At 40.4% G+C, this 14,313-nt stretch overlaps 1 protein-coding gene across 1 annotated transcript; it reads right to left on the bottom strand.

Moving 5' to 3' along the window:
* Positions 1-1,639: 1,639 nt before the first annotated feature.
* On the bottom strand, positions 1,640-3,322 carry HAPSTR2 (HUWE1 associated protein modifying stress responses 2). Its single transcript, XM_074358886.1, has one exon. The coding sequence runs from the start codon at positions 3,070-3,072 to the stop codon at positions 2,245-2,247; it is 828 nt and encodes a 275-aa protein (XP_074214987.1). The 5' UTR covers positions 3,073-3,322; the 3' UTR covers positions 1,640-2,244.
* Between the last annotated feature and the right edge of the window lie 10,991 nt (positions 3,323-14,313).

Below are 14,313 nucleotides of genomic sequence, written 5' to 3'. Positions count from 1 at the left end.
ACATTGGGTGGTATCACCCTCTGCCCCAGAATAGACTCTAAAGCACTGGGCTAGGCATTTGAGACCCTCTGTACTTGGCCCTTAGCTCCCCTACCCAGCACCTGTGATCCCCTGAACCTACTTTACTGTTTTCCTCCTTCTCAAACTTTGTTAGGTAGCCTTCCCCTGTTAGTATCCCCTGGGCCTTCCCTTCCTACCTATTTTTCTGGGCCCAGTTCAAATGCCACCTCCTCCAGAAACTGTGACCCTCTTGACAAGGAGGGCCTCTGTCCTCTAAATTCTTCTGCATAGACTTTGGGTGCTTTGCATACAATCAGAAGTGCTTTCTTGACTATGTTAATTTATCTTTCAAGCCAGGATGTTCTCTTTGAGGATAAGGATTGTTTTTATGTTTTTTTTTAAACATCCCTTTTCAGGGCCTAGCACAATGCTTCAGTAAATACTAGTGGAATGCCTCAACAGCAAGTTTTTATTCTACTAGGGAATTCACTTAATTTTGTTCTATTATTTTAACGCATTGGTCAATCACAAATCTATTTCAAAGGCCACACTAATGAAACAGAAACAACTCTTTGATATGAACCTAAAGGCAAGGTACAATTTTATGCACTGGTTTTGGGAGAGCCTGGGGAGTTATGGAAGTTTTAACTTCCCCTTATCCCTTCTATAACCTCAGTTTCATCTCATCCACCCCCTACACCACCCAATCCAACCCCTTTGTCACCTGTACTCCACCTCACTCCTTTTCAGAACCAACTTTGGCCTTTTAGGTGTTCCTAGGATTTTCACTTCCAAATTCTTTCCACCCTTACCCACCTCCTCTTATTTTTTCAGGCCAGAGGAGGTAGATCTTTCACTGCTCCAGCTGCAAGGTGCATCCCTCAGGCAAGTTTAGGGACAAGTCTGCCTTAATATCCAGAGTGATGATCCTGAGTATTCATGAGCTAAACACATTTATAATTAATACAAGATCTGGGGTATTTAGGAAAGTTCCAACTATATAACAGTAGTTTCTAGCTCAAACCCAGAGAGTCTTTCTGATTTCTAAATTGATCTGTTTTCCTGCTTTTTCTAAAATATAGTGGATTTTAATGTCTTACTGATTTATTATTTAAAGAGAAGGGAGAACATTTATTGGATATCTTTAGGTGCCAAACACTGTGCTAGATATCTGAAATATGGACTTCACCTTATCCTCGCAATGACCTTAGGAGAAACACGGTTCCATTTTACAGATGAAAAACTGAGGTCAATAGTCATTAAGTGATTTACCCCAAATCAAGCAGTGAATCTGTGGGGCTACGATTCTACTGCTGATTCTTTTAATACAAAGGTTAAGCTCTCTTAATTATATCTTGCTATATACCCTTAAATAAAACCCAGAAGTTCATTCTACTTTGTTTCCACTTCAAACAGAGGTTACCAAAAAGATATAACTTCAGAAAAAAGGAACTTTTTATATCCTCAAGAAAAAGGAGCACCGCTAGGCCACCAGGAATGCCATCTTTGATCTCAGGATCTTGACTGTTGGCTTAACTTTCTTAAAAAGAACATTAAATAGACTCAATTATCAAGTATTACCTGCCCAACCATCACAGCACCTCTTTACCCCATCACATAATCATCAAAATATTTAAAAAAGAAAAATCAGCTCACCATGTACACCCTGCAGTTTCTTTCTAGAAATTAGATGCCTGGTACAGTGGGGCAAAAACGGAAGACTCCAGATTTCACAAAGAGGTCAAGTTTTACATTTTGATAAAATATAACTGAACTGGCAAAAAACCGTTAAAGCAAACAACCAACCAAACAATAAAGGACCCAAGTATCCTCTAACCAAGTAAACACCTGTTAGTCCTTCCCCTTTAAGACTGTTAAAGAAGGTCACAGTTATTCATTTGACAACATTTATTGAGCACCAGCAATTGCGCTAGATGCTAAGGAATATAACTGATAACTGTGAACAAGAGAAACCAGACTCCCGCTTGACCGGATACTTCTGCATTAAATGGTCTTGCTAACTACTACATAATACTTGTTCTCTGCTAGTATTATATTTCTGGGAAAGTCAGAGTCAGATGTGGCCTCTTCTTGAATACTTTTAAAGTTTCTTTGTGGCAAACTGATAGAAATCTTTGTTTAACTTAGAGAAGGAAGAGATCGTCTCGAGGACCCTTTTGACAAGCACGTTGAAGGCCGGGTTGGCTCGCAAGCAACATGGCGGCCGGCGACCAACGAGGCAGTTTAGGCCATTCGGTTGCGCTTGTGGGTTGGGGAGTCCGTGTCGCTGTCACCACACTGGGCCGAGGGGCGCTTCCGGGTCCCCCCACTGTCCAGGCGGAGGGCCAGTTCTTCCGCGTTGTTTGGGTTCAAGTCGTCCTCGAGGAAGCTACTTCTTCGGCGGCCGCCACTGGCGACACCGCTGGCCTGAGGCGGGGAGCCGGGCGCACCGGACCTCACGCTGATGCTCGCCATGGCGCCACTGAGGCCGTGCAGGGCGATGGCCTCGTGGAACGGCTGCAGGTCGACGTCCACTGACGAGCCCGACTCAGTGGCCGCGGCCTGGCCGGGGGCCCCGGTGGGTGGCTTCGGGGGCGTCCTCGGGGTGCGCGGCGGGGGCGCGGGGGGCACTTTGCCACACAGGAAGCTGATCAGATCTTCGCGGAGAATGGTGCTCCGGCCCTTCTTCACCCATTCCAGCACATCTTTGATGCGACGCTGGTTGCCCACCTGGATGCCCAGGTCAAAACTTCGCTGGTGGGCATCTCCGCTCTCTTTGTAGAGGCTGGTCACGGCCATGGCCGCATTCTGGAAGGGGTCCCACATGGAGAGTCCTGGCTGTTGGCACCCCGTATCCTTGTAGAGCTGGGCCACGGCAGTGGCTGAGATCTGGAAGAGGTGCCACAGCTTCTGCTGCTCGCTCTTGAGCCCCGCCGCATCGGCGGCCGCCTCCTCCTGCATATCGGGGGGCAGCTCCTCTTCCTGCTCGGCCTCGGCCAGGCACTGGCGCTCCCACTTAGAGAACCAGTGCTCCTCGACCTCGGCCTCGCCCTCCTTCGGCTGCTCCTCCATCCTCCTTCTTCTGGCCGCTCCTCTCCTTTACCGCCTCCTCCTCCGCCTACTCTGGCTCCTCCACCTCCACCTCACCTCCTGCTTCGAGCTCCCCTCCTCCTTCTGCGGCCGCTGCCGTTGCCGCCGCCGCCGCCGCCGCCGCCGCTACCACCGCTACCAACGCCTCAGCCGCTACCGCCTCCTCCGCGTGCGCCGGCGGGCGGGAGCGCGGGCGGCGGGGCCCTGAGGCCAACTGTTCCGGCGCGCGCCGCCCGCGGCCCTGGTGCACGCCCCGCCCCGCCCCGCCCCGCCCGGCCCGGCCCGGCCCGGCCCGGCCCCGGCCCGGCCCCCGGCTACGACGCGGAGATAACTCCGCAACCACCGGCGCCGCCTCGCTGCCCCCTTCCGGCCCCGGGGTCCGCTCCTACGGCCCCCCCATGGCGCCGCGGCCTCCCCGCTGCCGCCGCCTCAGTCGCTTCAGTCGCCTCAGTCGCCGCCGCCGCGGCCCCGCAGCTCGGCCCCAACCCCCGCTCCGCGGCGGCTGCTGCACCGAGAACTCGGAAGGGGGGCCGGCTGGAGCGCTGCCTCAGCGCGGCGCTTGCCTAGCGCTTGGCCCCCTTTTCACACATTTTTGAGACTTGTCGGTTTCATCCAATGAGCTGATCAAATTTTACATCCTATGTTGCCAGAGAGGATTATGGGGCAACTTCATGGTGTCGATCACATCCAGGGCGCCGATCCGGGAAGGCCGGGGGGTAGAGTGGAAAGAGCACGGCCCTCGTGAATAGACAGGCACCCGGAATCCCAGTGCCCTCCACACAGTAGGTGCCCAGGAGAAGTGTTTTCCGTGGATCGAAGCAGTAATTTTGTAAAGGAAAAAAAAATTCACATCAAGCATCCCCTCCTTTCCCCCTCAACCGCCGCTTCTTGGGCCTCAGTTTCTCCAAGTGCCCAACAAGGTTGTTGAATTAGGTCTCTGGAAAGCACTCCCAGTCGTGATTTAGAACTTTACTGCTGTTCCTGTAAAGCACCTCTTCCGGGCTACACTTACCAAATTCTAAGAGTTACGGTCAGAAATGGCATTGATTTTTTTCCCTCTCAGTATTCTTTCAAGGTTTTCTGTCATTAAAAAAAAAAAAAAAAAAAAAGGGTTGGGGGGTTTTCTACGTGGTCTGCTTTCAACTACTGAAAATTCCATTTTGAAGAAGAGGAAAGAAAATAGGATAATGAAATCCCAAACGCGGGATTGTCTGCTCTAGTGTAAAATTCAGTGCCTTTCAGGAAAGAAAAAAGTTTACCTAATTTACAACACCCTAAAAATTCTGGCTAGTTAAAACACCATAACAATACAAAAATTAAGCTAAAACGGTATGTGATACGTAAGTCTTTTCCTTGGGTTCAGTAACAACCCCTTGTAATGATGCACTCCTTTTTCAGTGCAGACAATTCCAGACCAAACTGTGTTAGGAGAAGAAAAATTACCACTGAGCTAAGAGTAACATCAAAAATGGGAGGAACTAAAGTAATTTTTTAATTTGTGAAAATTTAGAGCTTTGCAATTTTTGTTGTAGAATATTTGCTAAGTCTTCAAAAAGCCTTCCACAGATAAAGGCAACTTAATCTTCTAGCAAAATATGTGTGATAATTCCCAAGTATGAAACTTAGTATATAAAATAAAATGATCTAATCATTAAGCTTTATCATCTTCCTTAAAAGAAATACATGTTTCTAAGTTAAATATAAAAGCGAAGAAGAAGAAGAAGAGGGGATTGTGCCCTTTCTGTGCAAACCGGGCTTTTTCACGATTCATTAAACCCTTTTTCCATATGTGTAATTGGACTCTCCTCATTTACATAAACGAGGGATGAGGCAAAAGACCTAAGACCAGCCCAAAAGGAGAAATAGGTTTCTCATTCTCCTATGTGAAAAAAATATTGTATTTGAAGAAAACTCCAAGAAGACAGAGCCTCCTCCCCCTGCACACACCCACATATCCCAGCCCTGAAACAGTTCACGGCCAAGGAGATAGCGGGCTTGCCAGAGCTTTAAGGTTGTCCTGTACCCGGTGCCTCACAATTATTATCAGAGGCACATGTTTTTATTTGATTTTCTCTAAGTAAAAAACTTGGACTGAAATGACCGACAGTAGGACAACATATCCTATTTTCTCCCCTCATTTTTGATTGGGTTAAAAAACAAGAAGAAAGACTGCACTGTCTTTGAAAGAGCAAAACCCTCTGCTTGGGCTTGAGTTGTCTGGCTGGTATCCTCCATTCAGTTGGTTTCAGCACCTGATTAATTAGTTAATTAGTACTTAGAGCTGACTAGCCCCGGTCGGCAATTTTCATGCCCTGCATGGTGAAATGCTGAATCCAGCATTGAAATTTCTGTGTCGCACACCCTAATTATTATCACCCGACTACTTGTAAAACCATTGCACCAAATTATTATAATAGACAGAGCCAGACAACTGTGTGGGAATATGTTCTTTCTGAGAAATAATGGTAGACTTAATCAATATTTTTCACTGTTGCCCTTAACACATTTAAATAAAACAACTGAACGGGAAAAATTCTAATTCAATTAGCCTCCAACTCCTTCCACAGACAAAATGATTTCATATGAGAGAGCAGTCAGAAAAATCACACCAAAAATTTTTAATGTTTTGTCAGTTCCTCAGATTGCAAAAAGAGTGTTTGCAAGATATCCTATCCGAGGTTAGTTTTGTTCCAAATAAGCCAAAAATGTCAGGAATAAAAAAAAAGAATAGAAAATAGAAGTCAAAAAGAAACCCAAGATCACTTTAACTAGCTATAAGGAAATGATGCTTGCTATCTGTGTGCATTTGGAGTAGGGGGACTTTTGATGTTTAAAATACTGACATGGTTTAGGAATGAGTTCTCTATGGGGAAAAAAAAATTCCTTGGCCGCTGCCCCATTCTTCCATAAATTTGATGTTGTGGCTCAGGTATTTTTAAATATCAAGGGAAAATTAGTTTTAGGAAATACATTAGGACACACAGCTCGGAGTCTAATTTTTGGCATTTCTCAACGTACCATTACCAAAAGGGGACCCAGTGCATCAGTGATTTTCAATATTACTGGTAGCTACTTTCACCTGAAACAATCCTTATATATCGGTTAGTGGGTTGCCTGTAATTGTTAAGAGCTAAATGGTACACAAAACTGGATACACAACCACACAGATCAGTAAATGGGTCGGACTGAAAGCAAAAGTAAACACCAACCTTAGGAAATGAAAGAAGTTAAAAGATAAGTGTTAAGGACCTTATTCTTTTTGGAGAATAAAACAAGATTTAGTAGCTTTCCACTTAATTTAAATGAAAAGAATCACTACCTTACATATTGCAGTGATAATGTAATGGGGAAAGAAAACAAAAAAGTCTTTGTACAAATGACACCTCCTATAGTTGTTGTGAAGAAACTTTTCCCCTTGGTATCTGCTAACAAATTCTAATTAATGCTGCACATTCCTTTACTGAAATCATTTAATGCGTAACAAGGGGGGTAAAAAGAAATGCTGAATGCTCGTGATTGCCCTGTTAGAATTATGGGAGTGAAAGCCTGGGGCCCCAAACTTACTGTCTATTAAAGCCAAGCTTTGAAAAAGAAATGCAACCTACAAAAGCTGTCAATCTCCCTTGCCCCTAAAGCCTGGGTTCACATGGATTCAAGTGACAGCCCTCCTCCCCCATGCACAATACATCAATCTGTCTCTCCCACAAGCACCCACAGCCCATTGTGCTGGCCGCAGGTGCCTATTATGGCACCCATGGCTGCCTCCCACAGCTCCGCCCCTGAGAAACAGGAACTGCAGACAATGGAGCCCTGTGGGAAGACAGAGGTGGGTGTTGGGAGGGATAACAGACAGATGGTAAAGGGTATAGGGTAGTAAGGTAGTTTCAAAACAAATGTCAAACATTCAAAATTATTGCTTTCGCGTGTCTCCCCTTTTGAATTGCCTTCGCTTCAATCACCATCTGCCATAATTATAAAAACACTTACCTGTTATAATGAATATTTGCTCCCCTTTTTGGGTAGCTGGGAGGGGGGTGACCTTCAATACTCTAGTCCTCCTGTTTAGCCCTCTAGATTTCTCAAGGTCATAGCCTGAGGAGTTTTAGTTAAGTGATACCACTAGACCATATAGAGGAAAGAAAGACTATTTCTTATTTTGGGGGCAAGGTTTGTCATTTCCCTTCAAGCTTAGTTTTGGGCTCCTTAAGGCGCAGGGGTTATAAAAATTTATTATTTTGGGTAATTGTGAAATCGAAGTATTATGAGACTTCTTACAAATGCTATTATTAGGCAGGTGGAAGTTCTTAGGCCATTTCTTTTCTGGTAAGGAGTCACAGAAAAGGAGACGAGGTGGATTTAATAATAAAAGTCCTGAAGGTTTCTGACTCAGCCTCTTTTCCTATTTCCAAACATGTTAACAAACATAAGTAAAAAATTACTGAATGCTATTCACATCAAGTGTCACTATCAGAAAAAGCACATTTTAAAGATGTCCTTCCATAAAATGTCACTTGTCTATGGTGTATTTAACCTTCTGAGTTATGGGCTAATTAAGAAGCAATAAATGGAGAAATTAAAATATATTCCCAAAACACATATTCATTCAAGGAATTTGATTTAGTTGCTTTTGCCCTTAATTTATCATCTCAATATATCACCTAATTCCTGCTTCCAAGATAATTTGTCATAAATTAAAACCAAGCTAACAATGATTTCATCACTACTACTACTACCTCTCTCAAACAAAAGGCAACCAAGAAAAATCTGCCACAATTGTAAGTCATGGTCAAGAAGAGTGGTGACTTATTGGGATGAGGGTACTGCCCAAATAATGCCAGGGACTAAACCCAGCCAGTTTTCCTGAAGCAAACAAGAGGGTCTTGGTTTGCTGTCAAAAACTACAAACTAGGCTTTAACTAGGGACTGTCAGGGATCCAAGTCAGCTCCTGGCCAGGGAGAGCTTAATTAGCAGAGTTGGTTTGGGTTTTTAAATTACACAAGAAAAACAACCAATACAGAATGAAAGCATACAGTGGTCTAATGTAGCACAAAATTCACTATTCCATTATGTGTGTGTGTAGTGATTTTGCACATTTTGCTAACAATTTAAGTTTCAATTTTAAACATTATTTTTGTGCCCATTGCTAGAACATGTTTCTTCTGTTTTCTTCTTATGCATCTTTTTAGAGATTCTAATGTATTTATCACCAAATACAAACAGGCATGCCCCCTCTTTTTTATATAAATAGTAGCATACTACGTATACTTTTTTTTACTTGAGATATCTTGGAGATTAGTCCATATCAGAACATTAAGAGCTATTAGGGCATACTTCTTAAATGCAAATAGTTTTGAGTTGTATTTCGTGTTTGTAAAAGTTAAGACTCTAGTTCAACAATGGAGAAATATTCCATTCCACTATATAGCTACTAAAGTGAACAAGCCATTTGGAGGCTACTCTTATTTCTCCTAACAATGATTGAATTAGGCATTCCATTTCAAATGCTCAGAAATTAGTACAGCTCACTCCAATTATCCACCTAAATGGGAGCCAGAGAAAATGTAGAGGAGAAAGTCACAGATAACCCGTAGATATAATCTTTGTTGGAGATGCTCACATAGAAAAACTTTTAAGACAGTTATTGGTAAGTTTTGTGAGTTGTTTCTATGGCATCTAAAACATTCAGAGTTCCAAAGACATCGCTAAGGTTTCCCACTTGATCCACAGTGCATTATTCATACTTCTGGTATCTCACAAAAATGATCTTGCTTAATTGATTTAACTGATTAAAAGATGCCAGGTTTTAGCTGTAAATTTGTTGACAATACACAAGCTCCAACAACATATTCTTTTACTTCTAGATGGTTTCCATGAGGCTCTTGAGTCTATCCATTTAAAAATTAACAGTTTGTTGGTTAAATCCAAGATTTTGTCAGACAAACCTCCATTTTATTCCTGTCTCTGGAGCTTGAAAGTGGTGTTATTTAACTTTTCTAGAACTGAGTTTTCTCTTAAATGAGGATAATAATAGTACCTACCCCACAGGCTTATTGTAAAGATTAAATGAGACCATTCACTTACTCTTTTTTTAATTGAAGGATAGTCAGTTACAGCGTGTCAATGTCTGGTGTATAATTTGTCAATTTCTGGTGCACAATGTCTCAGTCATGCATATACATACATATATTCGTTTTCATATTCCTTTTCATTAAAGGTTATTACAAGATATTGAATACAGTTCCCTGTGCTATACAGAAGAAATTTGTTTTTTAGCTATTTTTATATATAGTGGTTAACATCTGCAAATCTCAAACTCCCAAATTTATCCCTTCCCATCCCCTTTCCCCCAGTAACCATAAGATTGTTTACTATGTCTGCAAGTTTGTTTCTGTTTTGTAGATGAGTTCATTAGTATCCTCCTTTTCGTTTTTTCTTTTTTTAGATTCCACGTATGAGTGATATCATATGGTATTTTTCTCTCTTTCTGGCTTACTTCACTTCGAATGACAATCTCCAGGTCCATCCATGTTGCTGCAAATGACATTATTTTGTTCTTTTTTATGACTGAGTAGTTCTCCACTGTATACATATCCACATCTTTTTTATCCAGTCATCTGTTGATGGACATTTACGTTGCTTCCATGTCTTGGCTATTTATTTAATGCTGCTATGAACATTGGGGTGCATGTATCTTTTTGAATTAGAGTTCCTTCTGGATATATGCCCAGGAGTGGAATTGCTGTATCAGATGGCAAGTTTATTTTTAGTTTTTTTGAGGAATCTCCAAACTGTTTTCCATAATGGCTGTACCAAACTGCATTCCCACCAGCAGTGTAGGAGGGTTCCCTTTTCTCCACAGCCTCTCCAGCATTTACCGTTTGTGGACTTTTGAATGATGGCCACTCTGACTGGTGTGAGGTGATATCTCATTATAGTTTTGATTTGCATTTCTCTGATAATTAGAGATACTGAGCATTTTTTCATGTGCCTATTGAACATTTGTATGTCTTCATTGGAGAATTGCTTGTTTAGGTCTTGTACCCGTTTTTGGATTGGGTTGTTTGGTTTTTTATTATTAAGTTGTATGAGCTGTTTATACATTCTGGAAATTAAGCCTTTGTCAGTTGCATCATTTGCAAATATTTTCTCCCATTCTGTGTAGGTTGTCGTTTTGTTTTGCTGATGGTTTCCTTTGCTGTGCAAAAGCTTATAAGTTTAATTAGGTCCCATTTGTTTATTTTTGCCTTCATTTCTATCATGCACTTAAAACAATGCCTAGAACGTAGTAAATCCTCAAAAAAGCAGTACCAATTATTACTATTAATACTAATAATATCCGTTATGGGGCTCTAAGGATTAGCTGGATGGGTTCTCAAATCTGACTAATTGAGCAAAATTACCTGGGGGAGTTTAAAAAAAAATACACACACCCCAGCCATACCTCCCCCAAAGAAACTCCAACTGAAGAGATCTGTGGCAGTGCCTGGAAAGCTGTAGGTTAAAGTACTCGAGAGGTGTGTGATAAGAGAAATCCCAAGATGATACAAGCTAAGCTGGCCAAGGAAGCAATAGGACATAATTAGAACAAGAAGTCAAAGGGCTCAGAGAAGAATATCCTTAAGATGGGCGCAGATTCCATAATCAACCTACATAACTAAGAAACCAGAAGCTATTCATTTATATGTTATTTTTGTTGACAATAAAATTAATTAATTACTTAAAAATGAAATAAAATTAGGAACTCTGAGGAAAACAGAAAACTATATGATTCTATTTCTAAAAGGAAGCATACTAAAGTGTGGCATCATTGAGAGCCATTGAAGGAGTGTAAGAAAAGATAACCCATTTGAATATGACACTTGAAACATTCTCCCACCAGCCACACTTTTTTACTGCCACATGATTACATTTTTCTCTATCGGTCCAACCACAGTACTTGGTCCTGCCGTGAATAATATTTACATGGAACTTAATATTGGGAATGCTGTTTGTTTAATTCTTTAATTAAACTTCTTACTTTGACATAATTATAGATTTGCGTGTGCTCATAAGAAATACTACAGAGAGATCCAGTGTATCCTTTACTCATTTTCCCCAACATCTTCCAAAGGTATAAAACAATATCACAATCAGATTATTGGCATTGATAGAGTCAAGATGCAGAACAGCTCCATCGCCACAAGGGTCCCTCATGTTTCTTTTTATAGCCATACCCTCTTCACATTTCTCCCCCCCCTCCCTAACTCATGATAACCAATAAACTGCCCTTCATGTCTATCATTTTATTTCAAGAACCAATAAACTACTCTCCATTTTTATAATTTTATTTCAAGAATATATAAAAGAGTATGAAAACAAATACATGTATGTATATGCGTGACTGGTACATTGTGCTGTACACCAGAAATTGACACATTGTAACTGACTATACTACAATTAAAAAAAAAAGAATATGTAAACAATACAAATAGAATCAGACAGTGTATAACCTTTGAGGATTGGCTTTTTCCACTCAGGGTAATTCTTTGGAGATTCATCCAGGTTGTTACCTGTATTAATAGGTCCTTTCTTTTTATTGCTGAGCAGTATTCCATCCTATAGTTACTAGCGTTTGTTTAACCATTCACCTGTTGAAGGACAACTGGGTTGCTTCCAATTTATGAATAAAGTTAATACTAATAAATCTGCTCTGAACATTTGTGTACAGGTTTTCATGTGAACTTAAATCTTCATTTCTCTGGGAGAAGTGCCCAGCAGTACAATTGCTGGGTTGTATAGTGCTCGCATGTTTAGTTTTCTAAAAAAACTGCCAACTTCTTTCCAGAGTGGCTGGAACACTTTATCCTTCCACCAGTGCTGTATGAATGATCCAGTTTCACCACATCTTCCTCAGCATTTGTTATTCTTACTAATTTTAGCTCTTCTGATAGACACAGTGATAACTCAACATGGTTTTAATTTGTGTATCCCTAATAACAAATAATATTGAACATATTTTATACACCTATTTGCCATCTATATATCCTCCTTGGTGAAATGCCTCTTCACATCTTTTGCTTTTATTTTTTTCAAATCAAGCAATAGATAAAGCATACTGAGGATTTAATTAGAGTGGTAAAACAGATTTCATTGTACTTTTAATTTTGCTATCTTAGTTTTTAGTTTAACACTTAAAAAGCACTTACTATGTACCAAATTCACAAAGACTGACCTATTCCAAGCAAGGAGTCCTGCCAGCAGTCAGCATTTGGACTTGAACTACAACACTGGCTTTTCCCTAGATCTCCAGGCTGTTGGCCCAGCTAGCCTCCATAATCACGTGAGCCAATTCCTTAAAATAAATTTCTCTCATTATATATATACAGTCTATTGGTTTGGTTCTCTAGAAAACGCTCATTAATACACACACATATGCTCACTCAGAACCACAGTCAAACTCATCTTCATCCTTAACCCATTTTTTTGCAAAATACTGTAAACAATTGACTATACAATCAGAGGGAAATGCTTCAAAAAGTTATAGCACATTCAGTGGTCATACAATAGAGTATTATACAGAAATCAAACTGATTGTACTAATAATATAAAGATATATATACACGTATGTCCCTATTAAGTGCTTGTATGTACCTCTGAATCTATTCTACTGAAATAAAAGCAGGTGTAAAGCTTTTTGTACAAAAGTGGTCACTGTGGTATTATTTGTAATGAGAGATATAAAAATACAGTAATAAAAGTTTTCATAAATGGGAGATTGGTTAAATAAACATGACATACCCATACAAGGGGGTGTCATGCTGTTGTGAAAAAGAATAAAGTAGAGCTACATGTGAAGTTTGGAATAATCTCCAAAAAATATTAATATGTAGAACAAATAAGAAATGAGGAACAAGATAACACGAAGTGTATATTACTAGTTGTGTGTGTGTGTGTGTGTGTGCGTGCGCGAGTCACGTATGAGCATAATCTGAAAAGAAATATCCAGAATAATGCTTGCCCAAATATCTGGGCACCGTGGACCAGCCAAGCTGACATATAAACTTAACCATCACAGTGGTTTAAATATACATAGAGAAGCATATTTAAAGTCAGTGATTACTTAAGAATTTAGAAATTATATCAATATACACTGGATAATATCCACAGTATTTGAAAATGTACCAGATTAAGCATCACTTTTGAAAACTAAACTCTAATACTTTTTCCAAACCTGTTTTCTATTCTCTTAGAAAAATTAAAGCACCAATAAACTCTCCTTCATTTGTTCCCTTAGAGAAACTTAAATCCCAAATTATGCATATAAAAAGCTTTCTTCCTGTTCTGCTCCATCCAGGTACAGGGGCCTCACTCAAGTTCGTGCTTGGAGTTTGAAACCTCATTCCCAGGAACTGATATAGATTCTTCAAAATCTTCCAAATTCTATTACTTTAACTCCAGATTTTCCCCTCTTTCCAAAGTTCCAAGGAGCTAACAAACCACAGAGAATGTGGTAGTATGAGTTCCACATCCACAAAACTTTACCAAATGCCATGGTCAAATACAATTGCTGATATCCATACAGTGAGGCACCATTTCTCAACAACGTAGTATTTCCACTTACAGTCTTGGTCCAGAGGGCTGTTACCAGACAGAGAAGACAGACCCTTACCTCTATAGTACAAGTATAGAGAAAAAAACAGAAGAAAAACAAAGAAAGAAATAAGGACAGCTTTTGAAACTAATGGTGCTGAACAACTCAACATTCATATGAGAAAATTTGGGGTCTTAGCAATAGGCAAAGATTTCTTAGTACACAAAAAGCATAAACCATAAAAGAAAAAAATTGATAAATTGGACTTCATCAAAATTTTAAAATTCTGCTATTGAAAAGTTACCATCAAGAAAATAAAAAGGCAAGCCACAAACAGGAAGAAAAAATATTTGCAATACATCTGACATGCATCCAGAATAAATAAATATCTCCTACCACTCAATAAGAAGACAAACAATGCAATAAAAAATTGGCAAAATGTTTGAACAGATATTTGACAAAAGAAAGTATATGAATGGCCAATAAGCATATGAAAAGATACTCAAGATCATTAGTCATAAAGAAAATGTGAATTAGAACCAGAATGATATATCACTATATACCTACTCAAATGTCTAATGTTAAAAGATTGACAATACTACATGCTGGCAAAGATGTGGAGCATAGGATCTCTCTTAGAAATTACTGGTGG

This window comes from Camelus bactrianus, chromosome X (genome assembly GCF_048773025.1).
Source record: "Camelus bactrianus isolate YW-2024 breed Bactrian camel chromosome X, ASM4877302v1, whole genome shotgun sequence".
Taxonomy (NCBI): domain Eukaryota; kingdom Metazoa; phylum Chordata; class Mammalia; order Artiodactyla; family Camelidae; genus Camelus; species Camelus bactrianus.
The sequence above is the reverse complement of the archived record's forward strand: the minus strand, read 5'-3'. Positions and strand labels throughout refer to the sequence as shown.